The sequence below is a fragment of the Mustela putorius genome, unplaced genomic scaffold (assembly GCF_011764305.1).
Source record: "Mustela putorius furo isolate JIRA1106 unplaced genomic scaffold, ASM1176430v1.1 tig00003869_pilon_pilon_pilon, whole genome shotgun sequence".
NCBI lineage: Eukaryota > Metazoa > Chordata > Mammalia > Carnivora > Mustelidae > Mustela > Mustela putorius.
Genome location: NW_025422021.1, coordinates 34,483,768 through 34,505,956, shown reverse-complemented (window position 1 = coordinate 34,505,956; position 22,189 = coordinate 34,483,768). Strand labels below are relative to the sequence as shown.

The 22,189-nt window shown below is 46.7% G+C and overlaps 1 protein-coding gene across 2 annotated transcripts in view; it reads right to left on the bottom strand.

Annotated features, from left to right (window-relative positions):
• IQCA1 (IQ motif containing with AAA domain 1) overlaps positions 1–21,491 on the bottom strand; it is a 146,466-nt gene extending 124,975 nt beyond the window's left edge. Inside the window, exons 1-5 of one of the 2 annotated variants that reach the window (XM_013048473.2) lie at positions 21,230–21,491; positions 11,239–11,563; positions 7,836–7,955; positions 4,570–4,761; positions 2,500–2,571 (exon numbers count right to left, since the gene is read on the bottom strand). In XM_013048473.2, the coding sequence (XP_012903927.1) occupies positions 2,500–2,571; positions 4,570–4,761; positions 7,836–7,955; positions 11,239–11,563; positions 21,230–21,240 (720 nt within the window). In that variant the 5' untranslated portion in view covers positions 21,241–21,491. The remainder of the gene's footprint in view (positions 1–2,499; positions 2,572–4,569; positions 4,762–7,835; positions 7,956–11,238; positions 11,564–21,229) is intronic. The other variant, XM_004777557.3, reaches the window with a different exon arrangement.
• Between the last annotated feature and the right edge of the window lie 698 nt (positions 21,492–22,189).

Here is a 22,189-nt window from a genome sequence, read left to right as displayed (position 1 = left end):
TTCTCTCCTCTAACAGTGAGACGTGGGAGTGCAGTGTGAGCAAATATAACTCCCACAGAGGAAGAGAAGAGTAATATAACAAAACCCACATCCCTCCATTGGTTAAAAAAGTACAGATCACATTTTTTTTTCACTTACAGTATTCTGTGCATATTAACTTACAAATAGAAAGGAAAATCTTAAATCCTGATTTTTGTCCTATTGAGATACACATTTGATAAGAACTACACAGAATTGGGAAAAGGTATTATGAATTATTATTTAATTTTAAAGTTTTTTTAAAAGTTAGTTTCTGGGGAAGAATTTAGTGATTCATCAGTTGCGTCTAACGCCCAATGCTCATTCCTTCCCGTGCCCTCCTGAATGCCGGTCACCCAGGGATGCCCCCTCCAGCAGCCAGTTTGTTCCCTAGAGCTCAGCGTCTCTTACATGAAGTTTCAGTGAAAAGCGCTACAAATTGCTTAAACCATGATTCCTATCTTTTTTCCCCTCTGACAAAATTCTGAACACATATTTTATCTGTAATTTTTTAGACATAAGATATATGTTGAAGATAGAGAAATGTAAAAATAAGTAAAAGCATAAATTTAGGATCATGTGTTCACACACACTTTGCGCCACACAGAGAAACCCTAAACATCACTCCTGAACATACACAATGGGGTGTTTTAACTGTGTGAACTGTTTCTGGACACCCGTCTGTGACTGTAAAACTACCCTAATATGAATATTTATATATTGTAAACTTTGCTCACTTTCTTCTTTTTTTTTTTTCAGCAAAGAAGTTGCAAAGGGTAGGGATTTCTGAGCAAACAGGTGTGTTTTAAAGCGTGTGATGAAACAAATCGTCCCCAGTGGGTGAGTGCGCACTTAAACCTGTGAGTGGTCCCCATGCAGCCCTCATCCCTGGGTCCTTTCCCAGACTGGGCATCCCCATGCCTGTTTATTATTCTTTCATTAGCATAGATACTTAAAGATGGTGTTGGCCTCTGTTTTGGATGGTGTTGGCCTCTGTTTTGGAAATGTGTTGCTGTGCTGGCTCTTCCCGCCCACCCTTCTCCCTCACTTCTGTCTGGTCACCCCTGCGTCCCCGCGGAGCTCCCCCTGCCTCTCTGTCCCAGTAACTGTCCTGTGCGTCCAAGTCCTCCTGGCCCCTGGCTCTCACCAGACTGAAACGAACCCCGGTGCTTACGAGACCTTTCCAGCATTTGCTGCGGTGATCGTTTTATTGAGGTATTTTATCTCTTTGATCTATTTCGATATTAGACTTCCCTGGATAATCTTCTCTGTTCAGTATTTTCTAATTTGTGACCATGGTTACTCATGATACTAATAGTTTTTTTTTTTTAATGTATTGGTATCTGTGGTTATATAGAGTGTATTTGTGTTTTTATTTCTTCTTTAGCCTCACCAGAGCTCGGTTCCTGATCAGCATTTTCAAAGACTCGGTTACAGTGTTTACCAACATTATCACTGCAGTGTTTTTCTCCTGGCACGGAACAGGGAGCCCCGAATAATGTAGATCATTCCAGTGCACCAACTCAATGCTGTTAACAGGCTTTCTTTTCCTTTAAATTGTAATATCCTTTCAGGGACAGTGAGCAGGTCAGGAAGTAAAACTCGCCAGATTGGTCACCATCTGTGGTGGTAATTGGCTCTGAGAAGAGCTGGCATGGAGGGTTCGAGAGCTGCCTTCAAATCCTTGAAGGCTCGTCAGGTGACAGGGCAAGCAGAGATGTTCTGAGTTGCCACAGGGGACAGAACCACAGCCAAGCTGTGGCAGCCATCAGCCAGCAGCCTTCAGGTAAATGAAAGGAAGAAGCTTCTAGAACGGAACAGAATGGGCAGGCCTGGGAAGCAGGGGCTCTACGTTCAGGAGGGGCTCAGGCAGAAGACAAATGAGACCTCCTCAGAGGCCTTTGGCTTGATGATGCAGATAATGTAGAAAAGTCCTTTGCACAGATGGAGACTCTAAGCCAGTCCCCAATGACCCCCACCTCCTGGTGTGCATCACACTTGCTTCTAACCCATCACCCAGTGGTGATGCACACTACTTCTGTGGTCATTGCATGAGATTGTAGGCATCCCCTCTCTCCCTTGCTAGCTCTGGTGAAGCAAGTGACCACATGGAAAGGCCCACCTGACATGGAGCTGGGATCCGTCTCCAGTGAGCAACTAGCAAAAAACAGGCCTTCAATCTGCAGCCCACGAAGAGCTAAGTCCTGCCAACATGCACACAAGCCTGGGAGTGGATTCTGCCCTGCTGGGCCTCCAGTGACACCCGGCCCTCAGACTTGCAAGATCCCGAGCAGACCATTCTGCTAAGCCCAGATCCCTGACCTACAGCAGCTGAGGTGATGAGTGTGTGTGAGCTGGTAAATGGTGGTAATACTGTCACAAGGCAACAAATGGCAAACCCATGTTCTTGGCTACAGATGCTGAGGAAGACACACATCTCAAAGAAACCTCTACACATATCCTGTCTGCAGGAGGACTTACCATCCCCAGGAATATCATCTCCTCTTCTCTCTGTTTCTTGGTTTTCTGGCATTGACTAAAACCTCGCCAAACCTGAAAGCAAAGAAATGGTTACTTGTCTAATACATCAAAGAAATAAATGGTATAATCACTGTTTTGAAGAGATAATCTACACCTTCACGTTAATCTCAGCATTACTGACAATAGCAATGACATGCGAACAATGGGTCAGTTGATGGATAATAAATGTGGTATATATACAAAGAGAATATCATTCAGCCAAAAAAAAGGAAGGAAGTCCTGACATATGTGACAACATGCATGAATTTGGAGGGCAAAAAAGTGAAAAAAGTTGTAGAGAATGACAACTACTACATCCTCTCCCTTAGCTATGGAATCTAAAATACCGAATTCTAGAAATAGAGTAGATTCGGGATCACCAGGGGCTGAAGGGTGAGGAAAATGTGTGAAAGTGGCCAAAAGATATAAACTTCCAGTTTTCAGATGAATGAGTTCTAGGGGTCTGTGTACAGCAGGGTGACTGTAACCAACACAATGTTGTGTCCTTGAAAGCTGCTAAGACAGCTGGCCTTGAGTGTTCTCACTATAGAAATGGGTAAGTATGTGATGTGAGATGTTTTAATTATGCTTACGGTGATCATTACTTTGTAATATATATGTCTATCAAATCATGATGCTGACCATCTCAAATGTGTGCAATGTTTTACGTCAGTAATGGTGGACGAGGCTGTGAGAGAAGAAATGACTTGTAATTTTGTGTTTTTTAAGATTTTATTTGACAGAGATCTCAAGTAGGCAGAGAGGCAAGCAGAGAGAGAGAGGAGGAAGCAGGCTCCCTGCTGAGCAGAAAGCCTGCCGCAGGGCTCTATCCCAGGACCCCGAGATCATGACCTGAGCCAAAGACAGAGGCTTAACTCACTGAGCCACCCAGGTACCCCTAACTTGTAATTTTGGTTAGGGACAGTCCCCTACCTGGGTTTCTTCAAGAGAAACTTCCAGATTTCAGGTTAGATCTAAGGGGGGGGGGCACTTTATAGATTTAAAAGAAAAATTTTCACTCAAATGTGGGGAAATAGAACATGGTCATGTCCAAGACTGGTAACAGCCCAGCTCTGAATTCAGATGCTTGTTTACAACTTCCTATCTTCATTGAAACTTGAAAGGAAAGTCTGTTATGGGTCCCTCCATTCCCTGCCCTGCACCCCCATTCAGACCCCATCAGGGATGGGGTCCTGACTCTCTGGCTGGGGTCTATGATCTCCTGGTGACTTCCTTCTCTCTCTCCTTTTCTTTTTTTTTTTTTAAAGATTTTATTTATTTATTTGATAGAGATCACAAGTAGGCAGAGAGGCAGGCAGAGAGGCAGGCAGAGAGAGAGAGGAGGAAGCAGACTCTCACTGAGCAGAGAGCCCGATGTGGGGCTCGATCCCAGTACCCTGAGATCATGACCTGCACTGAAAGCAGAGGCTTAACTCTCTGAGCCACCCAGGCACCCCCCCTTCTCTCTTTTCTCATTCTCATTTGTCCCATATGCCAGCTTCTAGATTTTCCTGCAAGCGACCTTAGCCTCCATTTGGAACGAGATAAGGTGCAAACCGATGGTGCTCATTTGGGGACGAAACCTCAGGCCCACTTCTAAAGAGAACATCGATGTCCTGGTTCTTAGTGACGGTCACTGGCATTATGAACAGCACACACCAGCTCCGGCCAGCAGGTGTGGACCCTTGCTCCCTTTCTGTGATTGCATCTATGTGTGAATGCACATTGAGGATATAAGCCCTCAATGAATTTTCTGCCACATTCTTTCCCACAATTATCAATGACCTTTAAAAATATTTGAATGAGATGCCCTGCATTTTATACCAATTTATAATAAAATCTAAAAAAACATGACCGAGCTTAGTTAATGGTTTCTCCAGGGCAAGATTAAAAAATCTTTGGAATTTAAAATCCAGCTCTATTAAAGGTAGGATTTTGTGACTTGGGCTTTCCGAGCTCACCCCTGACCCTGGGGTGGGTCTCTGGCTGTGTCAAGACACCTGTCCCCAGCTCCCTGAGCACCACGCACACCTTCTGAATCTGCAGTGCAGCGGCTCCCATGTCGATGACTTTCTCGCCAAGCATCCTGGCTTGCTTCGCTCTGTATTCTTGAAGGAAGATCTGTTTCATGAACATCGCTCTTAGGCGACCTTGCCGTGCCCGCTCAGCGATCTGGATTAGTTTAACAGCCTCTTCTAGAGGGATACTTTTTGTGGTATATTTCTGTGAAAAATTTAAAGTTAAGTCGATGTTTAAACAGGTTAACTCCCTCAGTTGGTCCCAGATACATCATGTGCTTACTTCTAACACTACCTTGCTAAGAGTTCCCAAGCTGTTGATCGAGAGTCTGATGGGGATTTAATACTAACCATTTCACTCATCAGTTATGTGAATTTTGATAACCTGCCATGGTTATCGGGCCCTGGTTCCCTATTTAAGAACCCCATAAGCGTTCCTCTTCCATTCTGAACAAAATACCAATTAGTTCCATAATATTCTAGGTTGGCAGGAAATTATACCAGGAATGCCAATAAAATGAATTCAATAAACCTCAAAATTGATTTTTATGTTTTATTAACTTAGTAGTAGGAACATATAAATAAAAAGCATATCTTTAATATGAGAACTTAGAATTTAAAAATCATATGAAGTAAAATGCTGACATCAAAATCCATTACAGGATGATTTAGTAATCATGAGTAAGATTAAAATCATTTTAGAAGTATTCAATTTACATGTGAAATGTCTTCTAGTCCTTACAAATTTGTATTTCAAAACATCCAAATGGGATAGGAAGATTATAATTGGAGAAACACCAGGGCTCGGGTGGTAAAATGCTGCCTTGGGGGAATCAGGTGGTCTAGGAGGAGACAAAGCCAGGTGTGGGACTGTGTGGTTTCCCAAGGAGAGCCAAGAGCAAGGTTTCTGGGGCATCTGGAGCCCTGTGAGAGCTCTGAGTGGGATCAGAGGGCCCTCTATGGCCCTTGGAGTGAGGGAGAAGCTGGGGATATGGCTTGGCTTGGGTGAAGCCTCATACAGGGACAGAGGCAGAAGAGAGAGGTCTTCAGAATCAGAAAACTCCTGATCATGGGATGAATCTTTGCCAAGGTGTCAGAGTGAAGGGTGGCCCCTTTATCAGGCCATGGTGCCAGACACTGAGGCTCCAAGTGTGGGGTGCTCTGGTTCATCCCCAAAGCCCCTATTTGCCATGATGATCTCTTGTCTGTGGGGGTGGGGGTGGGGGGACAGTGTCCAGAAAGGATCAGGGAGAGGGAAGGGGCATTTCCTGAGACCCTACAGAAGCCAAAGGCTTTTCATAGATCCTCTTGGCAAATGCACAAAGCAACCCCAAAGCCGGTATTCTTCTGACCAGTCAAGAGTTAATAAGACTGAGGCTGACCGAAGAAATAGAATTGACCTGAGCTGCCATGGTTAGTAAGGGGTGGAGCCAATCTGAGCCAAGACTGACCTTTTTCCCAAAAGAGCATCCACGGATCCTCGGTGTGGAAGCCTGGTTCCCTTTGAAGGGGCTGTTTCAGTAACATTTCCTCAGAGTTCGGTTTTCGGTGAGATCTTGTCACCTCAAATTTGCAGTGAGCTCACATTTCCAAAAATGCACTCAGCGGGTTAGAACAGAATGGATATCATGGTGGCAGTGAACCGGACAAGGTCACTCTGAAAATCATTACAGCCCTTACTGAAGACTTCTGAGGGTTTGAGTGGTCTACTTAATACGACAAAGATTTTTGAACATTTATGGAAGGCCCAAGAGTAAATACTAAGCACTAGAGATGTAGGACTGGATGGTAATAGTTGCCTCTCAAAATTCTTTTTGGGCTGTATATTGCATATGTCTTCAAGAAATAAGCAGCTTGAGGTGAAAATGGGGTGTCACGAGGCACTGAAGGGTATAAGAAAGTCACACAGATGTCAAGGGCTGTTGCCCAGAGTCCGGCGTGTTGCCGACGTTGGGCCCACCAGAAGTCGGGGCTGGGAGGGAGATGGACGGCTCTACCCAGTGGGGCCAGCTAGCGTTGCCTGCTGAGAAAGAAGGTTCCCCGCCGCTGACCCCGCCCCAGCAAAGAGGGACAGCAGAATAAAGAAACGGCCAAGAGGAATTTTTAGGGTTTGACCATAGTGTGTACAATGTCATCTCCCTCCTCCACTTCCCCTATAAAATCCGCTGTAAATTCTGCCCTGTTTGTCAATGTTCTGTGCCAGGGGATTCCTTGGGGGAGCTGGGTGAAGGGCTGAGTGCCTCCTTCTGAATGATGTGTGGACTGAAGGCACCAGCAGGTGCAGGACGGTGAGATGACCCCTCTCAAAACAGCCCCGGACCAACTTCAGGAATGGAATGTAGGGGAAGGGTCAGTCTGTTAGGGGAGAGGTGGAGGAGGGAGAGACGGTCCTGAGTTAGCTGGGTCGGTGTAGGTTGCTGGAGGGATGTTGCATCAAGTTGGGCTCTGCTGAATGAGTACCATTTCGACAGGCTGGGCTGTAGGGAGAAGAGCGAGCCCTCTATGCAGCATGAAGCATGCCCGCAGCTGAGAGAGCGCAGGATACCGTGAGCCCACCCCCGTGTGTCCTGCGGCAGGCAGACAGGGCACATCCTGTTCCTGCCCCACTGTCCTTCTGGTTGCGCTTGGAATTTTCCTTGGCACCAGGACCCAGGCTGACAACACTCAGCAGGACCTGTCTAGAGGAAGCTCTCATGTGCTGCTCTGCCCTGGGCACCGGAGAGTTACTGACAGTGCCCGCTTCACTCGGAATAGTCCCAGCTTGGATAGCAACTGCCACCTCCCTGCATGAGCCATGACCAACCAAGGCCGTGGAGCACTGATGTGCAGGAGGCAGCGAGGGCCACCGAAATGCTCAGCGGACTTGCCACAAGTTGGGTATAAAAGTGCCAAGCAGAAAAGTCTGGAAGGTAATGACTGACAGGTAGGTTATCTTAACACTTAAAGATTTCACGAGATAACATTCCACTTCTGACTTTAGGTTAGGGGTCTGAGATGAGAACTCAAGCTGAGCTGATAAATCTACTCTGTCTCAGAGATGCTGACTGAACCAACAAAGCGTTAGGTTTCAATCCCTATTTCTAAGTTCTTGAAAAATAATGGTCGTGCGTCATCGAAAATACATCTCCAAGGGAAGCAGCTTCTTACACATATGGAATAGCAAGAGGAGCGGGTGCTGCTTTCCTTCCACTGGAAATAATCTGTCTCCCACACAATCAGGATGCACAGAAAAAGGTTCTATCAATTACGGAAGGATGTTTATAAAAATGATGTACAAACCTTATCGGGAATATCTAGTCCAATGTCAGCTAGTATCTGAGCAAGGATTTTCTCTCTTCCTTTGATGACTTCCAGCTTCTCTTTCAAAAAATACTTGGGAATGGGAATATCTAATTGTTGCTAGAGGAGAGAAAGAATAAGCCAAAGGGCACAATTTTGTCACAATCAGTCACAACTGTCACTTTTGTCCCAATCCCAGAACTTAAATCTGTCTAAACTGTATAGTAAGGACTGTACACTAAAGGGACACACTTTACCTCCCATCCTGATCTAAGAGGTCATGAGGCCAATGGTGTCAAGAGAATTCATCACTGTTAAGGAGACACAGAATCACAAGGAAAAACCATCACCTTGGCCCTTATTTTAATCATTACAGTAAAACTTGAGAACTCACATTAGTTAATTCTCAATTAACTAATGATAACTTAATGAAGGCCTTTAAAGAAACATAATATCATCTCAGCCTACCTAAAGTAATAATGCAAATTAAGATAGCAAAGCATTGTGATGCAGAGACCTTTGAATTCAACTTCATAATTTATCATTAGCATCATTATTTGCATGTAAGTGATCACAATTTTTTTCCTAATAATGTTTTTATTTTTGTCTACATTACCTGAAATTATAAAAATTACTGGTAAAGTTCATCTGCTTTAGTAGGAAACTTGTTTTTTCATGCAATCAATATAAACTCCTGTTTCTCATTTATGCATATTACCAAATATTTCAGTTCGTGGAGGTCACACAAATATTTCCCAGCCCAAGTTCAACAATCAGGAGTGCAGAAGAGCTTTTCAGGGGTATGGGATGGGCCCTTGGCCATCCCCATCGAGAAATACTGTCCTAGACTCTCAGACACTCCTGGGTGCGCTCTGGTAGACCAGTTGGCTCAGCAAAGCTAAGGTTCTGGTCCTCATGTTCAGCTCCCTTCTTCCCATTCTGGGGTGACTCTCCACACCTTCTCATCCGGGGGATTTTGAATAGGCCTTCCCTTGAAGAAGCATTATAACATAAAGGGGTGTCTTTTTTAGGACTTGGTGAGATGGTATCCATACCAGGTGGCAACCGTTTTTGAAAACCAAACCTTTTAGACTAATGGAGTTTTGGGGTGAGTCCTGGGGTTCACTGAGTGAGTGAGACCTGGGAATGGAGGGCAGTCAGAGGAGAAATATTCCACTTTTATTCAATGTTGAGATTTTATTTATTATCAAGTATGTTTAAGTGCTGTACTTTCCCAACTTTTAAGACAACATTTTTGTGCTACAGCTCACCCCTGTCCACTAGTTAAGATTTTGAGGGGCAGGAAATACAGCCTTTGAGAATGAAGAGAGGGGAGACACATATCAGTGGCCTCCGTCCATGACACCCCAAACGTCCATCTCAGATACCCTGGGATTTCCCCTCCTCTAAAGGGCAGGATAAAGGACACTCCTTGTGGCAGAGAAACTCCCTCTCTCCCTGAGACGTCTCTCGACATCAGGGACCTGTTAGAGAGGCTCCTCATGTGGCAGGTTGCAGAAACACTCTTCTGGTTAGTTTGGCCACAGGGGACAATAATGACTTCTCGGACGCAGGGCAGGAGCACAGTGGAGAGTCTGTCAGCAGCAGGGATGTGTCCGGGGATGAGGAAGCCTCCAGGACTTGGCATTTCCTTCTGCTCCTCTTGGTGAAGTCTGTTTTGTTCCGTCTCTCTCCCTCTTTTATGCTCAGGAGCAGCTTTCTTCATTCTTCTGAGCATCTGAGAACGAAGGCTCCAACTACTCAGAAACCTGGGAGTCCCCGGTTCAGACTCCAAGACAGAAACTGGTCTTTCTGTCTGTTTCAGAATCTCAGAGGGAAGGCTTGCCTGGCGCCACCACCAGTACCCATCCCTGAGATGACCAACTGTGGTTGGACTGGGGGGGTCATATTATACGGAGAGCTGTGTGTTGTGCAGGTGGTGGGCACGGGGGCCCATACACAGGGGTGCAGAGCTGAGCCACGTAGGAGCTCCCAGAGATGGCACACGTGTCTTCCTGGCCTGGAACTAGCTCCTGGGGTCCAAGCTGCTGCTATTAGACGTGCCCCCTAACCATCTGGACCCCCATGTCATCACATGGCTCACCATGCATCCTCCAGAAATGGTGGGAAACACAGTTGAGAGTCTCCTACTGGGAAGGCTTCCTGGACAATGTCCGTCATTTGTCACCCCTTTCAGTGTTCATGGTCTTTGAAAAGATGAACCAGGTGAACCAGAAAATCTGAAGGAGCCCACCACAGAAGTTTCATAAATTTCTTATTCTCCAGCTTCGAGAATATTATTTAATATTCTTGGCATTAAGTTAACACATTTAATACTGATTTATTAATTCAATTTAGGGATATGATTTAATGACTTGATTTCATGTTTATCCTCAGGTGTTCTTGGTAGACTCACCCGGGTGAGTCAAGTACACCTGATCGAAAAATTGCTTTAATCCACGCCTTTATAAATGAATGGCAATAAACATTAAAGTTTCGGAGGGAACTTCAACATTTCCAGTCGTTCTAGTTATTCTTTAGAGTCCAATCCAATGAAGTGCAGTAGTAATGCTAGGAAAGTCTATTTCAGAAACAAACATAACCTTTATAGACTCTTGACTATTTTCAAAAGAAAGGGGCATTAAATGCCAGGTAGAAGATTGAACACTGTCTCCTTTCAATTTTATTTTAGGGAAATGTTCCTTTCAAAATGAAGATTGAGCTCACAGGACTGTGGTCCTGAAGTGAGCTCTCTGTCCACTGACTGCTGGCAGACTCATCCAAGGAGTCTGGCAGTGGGTGTCTGGTGGTGAAGGTTGGGAGGACAGCAGGGAGGCAGAATGCTCATGGCTCCAGGGCTTCAGAGGTAGGGAGGATGCCCTTCTTTCTTGTCTGAGGCTTGAAGGCCTATTGCCAAAAATCCCCGAGTCTCCAAAGACCCAAAGCAAAGGAGGAGACACAAGCACCTGGGAGGAAGGAAATGGCCACCCATTGGCTGTTCATCCTGAAGAAGATGATGGGAAACAGAGGCCAGAGGGAGATCTCCTTTGGAAACAGAAGTAGGGGCAGTGGGACTGGAAATTGGGAGGGTTTGTGTCTCAGGATATTTATGGAAGAGTTGGCTTACTCCAGCCAACAGACCTGGGCAGACCCACAGAGACAAGGAAGACAACAACTTCAGTGTCCAGTGGACCCAAGGAATGTGTGAAGATTTGTCTGTACCCAAAGCTACAGGAACTCAATCCTTGTCCGGGTGGGTATGGCCCAGCCGAGGGGCAACGCTTCAACTTTTCATACAACAACCAGCACAGATGTCTAGAAAGCCTGTAGAAAATTGGTTACAGGCCTACATGGCTGATTTAAAGCAACAAGAAACAGATAAGAGAAGAAGCTGAGTACTTACAGGAGCCAACTTTAGATCCTGTAGGATGTCATCAAAATAATGAAACTCTGTTAATTCCAATTCAACCATTTCATTCTTCAGTTCCAGGAGGCGACCCATCACTCCATCCAGGATTTTTCGGATCAGTATTCGCTTCTGCGGGTGGACAATCTGGTCATAAACGTCCTCCAAGTTTCTGAAGATCTGCACGTATTTTATGTAGAAGGTGGCTAACATTTGGAAGATGAAGATTTGATTGTTTTGGGATTCCATCATGTGCTGAGACTCTTTATCAAGCAAAGAATTGAGGGTGTCTTGGGTCTGATGCCACATCTTGTTATACATTCTGGTGGAAGACAAGAGAATAAGTGAAAATTCCTTTGTGAGACATATGAAATGGGCATCCAGAATAACAAAACAAACGTGAACCAGGAACATGGCATGTAGTTCCCTTCAGACCATTTATGTCTTGTTTCGAGGTGCAAGTGATTTTCGGACATGACCACTGTTACCATTATCAAATGCATAGCTTAAAAATCCTTTCACCTCAATGATAAGACTCATTTCTCACTGTACCTGCAAAACCAGCATGATTACACCCATTACAGAGACGAAGAAGCTGTGAGTCTGAATTTTGCACAGACCTGTCCATACATACAGCTGGTGGGCTATGAGGTGGAATGACCACGTTGGAAAGGAATTCTGGAACACCTCATAAAGTCAAACACAGGCAGCCCCTATGAACAAACAATCATTCCCCAGAGAAACTCTTGTAAATCTGTATCGAGGATGAACATAATAGCGTTTCTTTATAAGAGTTCAAACAAGGAGATAACCCAACTGTTTATAAATGAAAGAATGAACAGATAAACTGCAGTGAATTCACAGTGGACTAGTCCCTGCGATGGAGAGTGAATGACTTACAGCTCTAAGCAACAACTGTGAACTTGAGACCCGTAATGAGGGACATAAGAAGTGAGAGGCGGCTGCCCTGGGACTCAGGACTGCCTGAGCGGGCTCCTCGTCCTCATTTGAGTCAGTGGGAGCAGCAGACAGGAAGCTGGAGGGTGGGAGGAGAATGGGATGCAGGTATGTCCTCTCCCACTGCTCCCTGGCCAGTTAGCACATGGTTGGGAGCCTCTTTCTACCAAAGGTTCAAGGTAGTGTGGCCTCTCTGCATTGCTTGCCTCAGGACCCTTGTTGGTTCCTCGAGACTCTGTCCCCATTTCTTCTGCCAGTCCCTTTCTTAACCATCCTGCTGAGTGTGCCATCCTTTTCCAGCCTGGACCCTGACAAATATATCCAAGGCAGACTTTTTTGGTTGACATTTTGGGAAATTTTTTGCTCTCTTTGTATCCAAGAACCAGATGAAAAGCTAATGGAAAGTTCAGTGTGTCTGGGAAGAGGCTTAATATTTCTCCCAGGGGGAAGAAGGTGGGGAAGAACCTGGCCCTTTCCCTGGGATGAGGGGGAAACCCACAACCCATTAGGTCTTTCCCGTGCTGGCCAGGGGGCTCACTCTCTGCCTGAATGGAGACACTGGGTCAGGAGTGAGGATTCTCCCTTCCTCTTTGCGGTCACCCTGACCTCCCAACCCCACGCTCAGCTGTGTGTGGCATCCTCGGGGCCAGGCTGCCTGCACAAGCCTCTTCTGCCAGCACAGGGGCAGCTGGGCACCTGCTCTCTGCAGTCTACCTACCACCTTTAGCCCCACCTCAGAAGGACCAGACCTTGCCTCCTCTCTTCGCAGGGTTCTGCTGGAAGGTGGGCTTTTCCTCGCTCCCCCTCTGCTGGCCCTCAGGTCCCACATTCTCAGGCCTGCCCCCTCGTCCTCATCTCACCTGCTTTCCCTCCTTCGATATTTTCATGGTATCTTCTGGAAAATGCTCTAACATTCCCTTAGCCCTCATGTATTTATAGCCTTTGACATCTCCTGTTGCCATGTTGGAGGTGATTCAGGAAGAACAGGGAAGAAAATTGCTCATTCAATCCACCGTGTTTTACTGTGAGTCCCTCACTGATCTTCCCAAGGTCATTAGCAGGCATCTCTGCTAGGTCCTTTGCTCTGGTCCCACTACCTGCCCTTCCTTACTCATGCTCTGAGAAATGGCCAACATCATTTCCTGCAGTTGACCACACGCTGTGACCCTGGCCATACTCCATGAATAGGGCTCCCGTCACTCTCACTGAGGTGGGAGGAGGTGGTCTGTTCCCTAGTGTCTGAACCCAGTCTATGGGATTCTAAGCTTGGAACCATTATGCAGCACTGTACCACCACCTCTTCCTTGACCAAAAATAAAAGAATACCACCATGACCAGAAAATACGTAATTGTAACTCTTGCCAAGATGATGGAATCAAAAGCTTCTGCACAGCAAAGGAAACAGTCAACAAAACAAAGAGCAACCCTTGGAATGGGAGAAGATATTCACAAATGACAGTACAGACAAAGGGCTGATCTCCAAGATCTATAAAGACCGCCTCAAACTCAACACACACATGTCAAATCATGTCAAAAAATGGGCAGAAGAGGGGCGCCTGGGTGGCTCAGTGGGTTAAGCCTCTGCCTTCAGCTCAGGTCATGACCCCAGAGTCTTGGGATTGAGCTTCGCATCGGGCTCTCTGCTCAGCAGGGAACCTGCTTCCTCCTCTCTCTCTGTGATCTGTCTGTCAAATAAATAAATTTTAAAAATCTTAAAAAAAAATGGCAGAAGATAGCAACAGGCACTTCTCCAATGAAGACATACAAATGGCTACAAGACACATACAAAATTGTTCATTCATTAGTCATCAGGGAGATTCAAATCAAAACCACATTGAGATCCCACCTTATACCAGCTAGAATGGCCAAAATTGACAAGACAGTAAACAACATGTGTCGGAGAGGATGTGGAGAAAGGGGAACCCTCTTACACTGTTGGTGGGAATGCAAGTTGGTGCAGCCACTTTGGAAAACAGTGTGGAGATTCCTCAAGAAATTAAAAATAGAGCTTCCCTATGATGCTGCAATTGCACTACTGGGTATTTACCCCAAAGATACAGATACAGTGAAAAGAAGGGCCATCTGTACCCCTATGTTCATAGCAGCAATGGCCATAGTCGCCAAACTGTGGAAAGAGCCAAAATGCCCTTCTTGGACATCTTGACGAATGGATAAGGAGGTTATTGCCCATATATAATATGGAGTATTATCCTCCAACAGAAAGGATAAACACCCAACTTTTGTATCAACAGGGACAGGACTGGAGGAAATTATGCTGAGTGAAATAAGTCAAGAAGAGAGTCAATTATCATATGGTTTCACTTACTTGTGGAGCATAAGGAATAGCACGGGGGACATGGGGAGATGGAGAGAAGTGAGTTGGGGGAAAATTGGAGGGGGAGACAAACTATGAGAGACTGTGGACTCTGAGAAACAAACTGAGGGTTTTGGAGGGGAGGAGGGTGGGAGGTTGGGTGAGCTTGGTGAGTATTATGGAGGGCACGTATTGCATGGAACCCTGGTGTGTTGCAAAACAATGAATTCTGGCAGAACACTGAAAAGAAATAAAAGAGAAAAAATGATGATGGGTGAGAAATTTAATGTGAATATTTGAATGTCCGTTCACCTGGTTGCAGATGAGATGAACCACCTGCATAAGGGTTGTGCGTAAGTTCTGTTCTCAAATTATTTATCCATTTATTTTGCTTGTTTTTCCACTGGATTGTTTTTCTACTCATTTATGGGGGTTCTTTAAATACACTGAGTGTCTATGCATTCCTTAACTTGCCTTCTAGCTGAGAAGCTGCTGTCTTATCACCCACAGCCCAGGGCAGGCTGTAGGCACGTACCCTCCACCTCTGTCCTGCAGGGAAGGGCAATCCCACTTGGATTCATAGGGGTCCAGCTGCAGCCCTCCAGGCTGGTTTGGGGCCAGGCCCCGTAGGAGCAGCGATCGCAGAGCACTGTGCCAGTGCCTGACGAGGCCTCCTCCTCGTGCCTGCTCACTGCTGTGTGCTCCCATGCTGTTCTTGGTCCAGAGAGTTTCAACTTGCATTAAAAAATTTCTGATTCTTTAGTTTTTAAATTTAGAATATTTTCATTTTATTTTAAAATGTACTATCCCACTCTTAAGTATAACAAATACACAGTAGTATGTTATCAATTAATACAAACTTAAAAGAACAAATAGAAGCTTTTTAAAAAAGATTTATTTATTTATTTCAGAGAAAGAGAGAGATTTATTTCAGCGAGTGTGTGTGCCAGCAAGGGGAGGGACAGTGGGAGAGGGTGACAAGAAGACTCCCCACTGAGCTCAGAGCCCCACACAGGGCTCCACCCCAGCACACTGAGATCATGACCTGAGGCAAAATCCAGAGTTGGATGCTTAACCTACTGAGCCACCCAGGAGCCCCTAAAAATAAAATTTTTATATAAAACATTAAGAAATAATTTTTTTACATGTCTCATTTTTATATTCTTGGAACAGAGATGAGAGACTCATCTTCTTGGCCAAAAATTAGAAGCTTATCTTGGTGTGTGAAGAGTCTTTCAGGTTCAGACGATGACAACGATGATGACGATGACGACGATGATGACGTAGAGTTCAGAAGTTTATAATGCTGGTCACCGTCCTAAATGCTTTACAGGCCTCAGCTCACATAAAGCTGACAGCCCCCTCAGGCAGGTGCTTCCATCACTGCAGGTTACAGACGAGCCAACTGAGGCACAGCAAAGCTGACCCACGTCCAGAGTTCATAGTCTGAGCCCCTCTGTGGCCCCCATTCTTCAGGATGAAGGCAAATGAGGGTGACAAAGCAGGTGGCATAGTTGTGATGGGCCAAGATTTGCGGTTGGAAATACACTTTTTCCCTGCAGCCCGCACCTGAGTTTGGATACTGAATACAGACCCAGGCATGCCTCCCGGAGAGTCAGATTATCTCCAAACTTGGACATCTTTAAAACCATTGCTAATGAAAGAACGTTCTGCCAGATGGCTTTAGGAAGCGAGAACATTTTCAGGGGCAGTTCGATTCCACTTAGCACAGGACTTGCCCCTCCTTGCAGAATAAATGACAATTTATTAGAAACAACCCCACCACAGAACAGTACTGTAGCAGCTTCTGCCTGGTCCCAGCATCAGATGGCCTTAAAAAACGAGGCAAACAGGACAGGGGAGGTGGAGGCAGAAACTGAGTGGACAATGAAGGCTGCCTTATCAAATACCTGCTCTGGGGGAGGTAAAGCTGGGAAGGGTGCCGAGAAGCAGAACATATTCCTAGATGACCAAAGCCCAGACTTGGAGCAGCGGAGGGGGGCAGCACACCCAGGGGTCCCCTGACCTGACCAGCTGCCCAACCAATGTTACATAAAACAGCAAACCATGTGGTTTGTTTTGTGCCCGAAACCTGTCAGGACAACATTACAGAAGAAAATTATAGGCTAATTTTGTTTAGAACTGGGATCTGAAATTCCACTTAGCAAACAGGACTCAGCACCCGATCAAAAGCATGGTTCCCTCTGACCGGGGAGGGGTCATCCCAGGAATCTGCGAGAGTTCAGCATGGAGACAAGCTGAGCTAAATACAGCAACAGAACAGTACAAAGCTGAAGATTATTTCCACAGGATGCCAAGAAAATTCTCAATAAATTTAATTTATGGCATATGCCTGATTAAGAAGACCATCCAGATACCCCAAAGAACAGATGCTGTCAGCCCTTCAAAAACGCTGAATGCCAGAGACCAAAAACATTTTCAGGAGACACACTAGAAATCTAAAAGACAGGAGTGAAAAAGAATGAAGCAGACAGAAAAGGGATTCATACAAAAGATTTAAGAAACTCCTTGTAAATGACACAGCTGCAATAGCCAAGGAACTCGATAACAAAATATAAGAAGTCAGCTGGACAGCTAATTTGAAAGCCATCGATAAAAGCCACAAACACTGAACGCAGAGGAAAAATACGAAAAAGGAAAAACAAACTCCCTTTCCCAGTACTGATTAAACATCTAAGAATGAATATGGTGGGAGCCACACAAGAGGTAACTGAAGAAAATTCTAGAAGGCTAGTTGCAGAGGATTGGACCAGGCAGAAGGCTGGAAAGACAAGATGAAAAGAAAGCAGACTCTTGAGATTGACATGCAGATTTAACATCACTGAGAATTTGGGAATATAAAATATTCCCAAATAAATAAATCTAGTCATAACTTCCAAATACGGGGGTGAGGTCAGTAATGAAAAATAAGGGGCATTTATCAGACTTCAAAGCACTGAGCACACCAGTACGCACTAAGGTTGTGCAAGACCCTAGGGAAGCTGCCCCATGAGGTGCAGGTGGGGTGACCTGAACCTTACAAAGACCCATACCCATTGAAAGCAAGGGATGTTGGGTAGAGGATGTTTCCACCAGGGGCGATCACACCCACACTGATGGAGGGAGCCCGCCCAGAATTTAGGAATGCCCAGATTCCACTCTGGGACAGACCAGCCTGAGAAAGCCTTGCTGCCCTAGCTCAGTGCACTCATTGGCTTCCACCCAGGGTCAAAGAAGCAGAAACCCCTCCAGGACCATGGCTGAGCTGACCCACCCCTGGAACTCTGGGCTGAGGATTCTCCTGGCGGCCTGAGCCTTCCAGGCCCCGCCTTTGGGCCGCAGCGTCTTCCTTCCTCACCTGGTCCTTTTCTGGAGAGCGTTGCTGGAGAGACCAGGCACCGGTCATTGGGTGATAGGAAGCATGAGACAGCCACGTGAGCCGGCCCACCAGCATCATCACCCTGTCCTCTGGACACTGACCTCGGCGTTCTTGCCTTCCAGGTTCCCTACTTTCCTGGGCACCCACTGGCCACAGCCCCACCACTCTCTTCACTGCCAGCAGCCACTGGCCAGCCTGGAACCACCCCCCACCCCCACCCCGCCACCGCCCCCTGCATGCAGTCCCAGCCCGGCCTCGCTGCCCCACGGTCCCTGCATCTTTCTGCGGAGCTGGTGCCCGGGAACATTACGTGAGACCTGGGATGCCGCAGGACGTTTTTTGCTTTTTTATTTTCTTTCCAAATAAGAACATCACTGAGATATAATTCATGTTCCATAAGTTTACCCTTTCAAAGGGCACCCATCAATGGGTTTTAGTATATTCACAACGACCGCCTCTATCTAACTCGAGGACATTTTCATCTTCCCGAAAGGAGCCCCTGTCCACTGTCTACCCAGCCCCCAGTCACCATTACTGTAACTGCCGCGGACATTTCACATAAATGGACTCACACAGTTGGTGGCGCCTGCACAATGTTTGCAGAGTGCGCATGTGCAGAGGCCGGCACCGGGACCTCGCTGCTTCTTGATGCGGTCCAGGCACGCCCCTGACCCGCATGGGGGCCGCGTCTGCCTCCTGGCCCTTGTGAATGAGACCCCAGTATCCATGCGTTTTTATTTTTATTTCCCTTTCGTCTGGCCAGGAGGGTTTTAAAGGCAAAGGGCCGTAAGGTTAGAATCAGAAGCTGTCTCCTGACCTAGTGGGTCTCAGGCTAGCCACAGCCTCCCTGCACTTTCACTTCCTCCTCACGGGGAAAATCTGGACAGGGACACGCCTCTGGACACCTGAAGGGGTTACTATGGGATGGGATAACCGATGTGAAAGTGTTCTCGAAATTTTAAATGCACTTTGTAAAGAAAAAGTGGTATTTTATCCATGGGACTACTTAGAATATTATTTTTTAAGTACACGATTGATTTCAGACTTGGGCATATGACAAGAAGTGTTACAGATTTTGAAGTCAGGAGGATTGTGGGTGGAGAAGATGAAATATGACAGCTGAAAATGGCCAGACTGTTATTTACATAGCTTGGCAGATTTCTGTAGCTGGGTGGGTGGGGGAAGGGAAGACTAGAGTATTCAGACATACAACGTGCTTTGATGAAAAATCTAAATCTTGGGGCGCCTGGGTGGCTCAGTGGTTTAAGCCTCTGCCTTCAGCTCAGGTTATGATCTCAGGGTCCTGGGATCGAGCCCCACATTGGGCTCTCTGCTCAGCGGGGAGCCTGCTTCCCCCTCTCTCTATGCCTGCCTTCTGCCTACTTGTGATCTCTATCAAATAGATAAATAAAAATCTTAAAAAAAAAGGAAAAATCTAAATCTTGCAAAATGGGAATTCTCCCCAAGATATTTTATACAGGATAAATCTTCAGATTCTTCCAGTACTATGTAGCTGTTTGTCCTATTTCCAGAATATTTCCTTGGCCTTCTTGCTTAAGGGAGAGGCCCACCTGTCCTTCCCTGAAGCCCTCACAGGAGAGGCTCCTTTTCTGCCAGAATCATCCGACTGCTGTAGGGATGGGGGGGTCAAGGTCCTTGCTCCTCACTGCCACTTCCCAATTAGTCTGACTGCCCCCCCTCAGCTTTGTATCTCATTTAATCAGGTGGCATCACTATTGCCCCTCACTGTCACCATCGTCTATGCCCTGCACCATCTTTCCAGGACCTCACAAGGTGTCTACGCATGAATAGTATTTACGGACAGACTCCTCCCTCCTCAATTCCCTGTGATAAACAACTCCTCCCTTGAAGCCAAGACCTCCAGCTACCTGCTGGGGCTCATGCCCCCACTGGCAACCCCACTACTCCCTCCTCTTCCTTACCCTTTCCTTTAGCAAAGTAACATGCCATTGCCTCCTGTCTTAAAAAAAAAAAAAAAAAAATCTGTCTCCTGGCCTGTTTCCCTAAATCAGGTTTAGCAAAACTCCTTTAAAAAGTTGGCCATGCTCACTGTCCTCCTGTTCCCGCCCATTCTCAGCAACCTTTATACTCGATCCCCCACAAGGGTCAAGGGAACCATGGGAACCTACCTTGCTAAATGGATGGCCCACTTTGGTTCTCTTCTAACCTGTCTCAGCAGTGTTTGAGTTTGTCACTCCCTCCTCCCAGAAACCTTATTTCCTGTTCATCTAAACACCACGATTTTGCTTCCCCCTCATGGATGCTACCTTCGATACTTTAGCTGGTGTCTGCTCCCCAGTCTCTACCAGATGACCCCTTCTCTCTTTGTCTATACTCATGCTGTGTCAATAAAGCCCATCTACATACCAACACGTTGAGTTTATATTTCATACACAGACCTCTCTTCTGAACTCAAGGCTCGAATATTCAACTCCCTACTTGATCTCCAAAAGGCACATCAAACTCAATATGCCCCAACCTGAAATCCCGATCTTCTGCACTGCAACATCTCTGCAAGCCCTTGATCTCTCTGCCCTCATCTCTTCACTCATAAACATGGTTAGTAAGAGCATGCCTAATGCTGGAGGTGGAATGCCTGGGAGGGCACCCTCTGCTTGCCCGGAATGAACCCTTTAGCCTCTTCATCCCTGATTCCTCTGCTCTGCAATGGGAATAACACCATATACAGGTCCTGAGTTACTGGGTGTTGTGAGGATCCCACGCCCTGCCATATTTCACACACTCAGCACAGTGCTGGCAGACTCAGCACTGTAACGCGTCGGAAATGTCCTGATGAAGACCACAGAAACACGCTGCTGAACAAGTGCTGGGCGAGCAGCTCAGGGCTGGGCACATACTCTTCCCGGTACCCCTACCACCCGACTGCAATTCCTTGAGAAAAGCAGAGTGGTACCATAAAGCTTCCTCAAGCTCCTTCTTGATTTAATACGGAACCTAGGTTTCTACCAAGCAATCCACAGATAACTGAGAAAGGCGAACAAAAAAGCAGACGATGTACAGAATGTCTTGAAGTTGCTACTGTTTCAAAATGACAGCAGCTAGGGCATAAGCCACGGGCTCTTGGGACCTCATGTCCACGGGGCAAGAAGGCAGTGCGACGGGGAGGATGGAGACCCAGGCGTATGGCGTTCCTTGTCCACAAGAACCTGATACTCTACCCTGGGCCCGTCTTCATTTACTAACACATGAAAAGGAGGGGAGAGGAGAGAAGAAAAGAAGGAAGAGAAGCAGAGCAAGCCATCTCTCCGCCTGAAGACGTCCGGCCTAGGTCTATAAGCCGGCCGCCCATCACTTACGCGTTCGACATGGCTGACTACTTTCTCTCTTTCCCTCGCCCGCCTGGAAGCTCTTCCGTCTCTCTCCGAAGGGCGGCCGGCAGCAGGCGTCGGGACACAGGGACACAGCCACGGGCGTCCACGGAGAGGTCCTTCTGGAGGACAGGGTCGGGGTGGGGGCTATCCTCCACTCTGGGCAGGAAAATGCGATAGCGTGTAGGCACAGATAGGTTCTGAAACCTTCCTGTAGCCCCTAGGCTGGACGCAAGGCGGAACCTAGCAACCGAGACGCTACGCCTGCGCAGTGCCGGCTCGCCGCGAGCATGGGACACGCCCCCTGAGCTCCGCGCGCCTGCGCTCTAGGCTGGTTTCCGTGGCAACCGAGGAGCTGCGCGGCGGGATTCACGTTTTGAGGAAAGGAACTGCTTCCCGCGGGCAGGAGCTCCCAAGATGAGGGGCTGATCTCCCTGTGGACCCTCCCGGACACCAATCCCCGGGGTACAGCCTGGGTCCCTTCCGCCGGCTCGCCGTCCTCCATGCCTTATTCCCACTTTCCTGTTTGCCCCCTTGTCATCTGCCTTCTGATATGTGGCCTTGGTCAAGGACCTTGATTGTAGCATCCATCTTCCCATCTGTAACATGGGATAGCAGTCATTCATTTGTTCAGAACTTGATTGGGCTTCTCTCCGGGGCATGCGCAGACTTAGGTTCTGGTGATACAGGGTGGAAGCAGTCCTGGACTTCTGGGGCAAAATGAAAATGAAATGAGGAGCTAGAGAGTTGTACATGGAAAAATGCCATGTGGATGCTAGTTATTAGCAGGTCGCTATGAGTGTCTGCTTTCACTGCCCTTCTTTCTTCATCTTTAGTAACTATTGAGATTTATTTGCAAATTTTATAACCTGCAATTCCTACAGGAATACATTCAGGACCAATACAGTTGAAAGAGCATGGGAAAGGCATCCCCATAAAAATGACAGG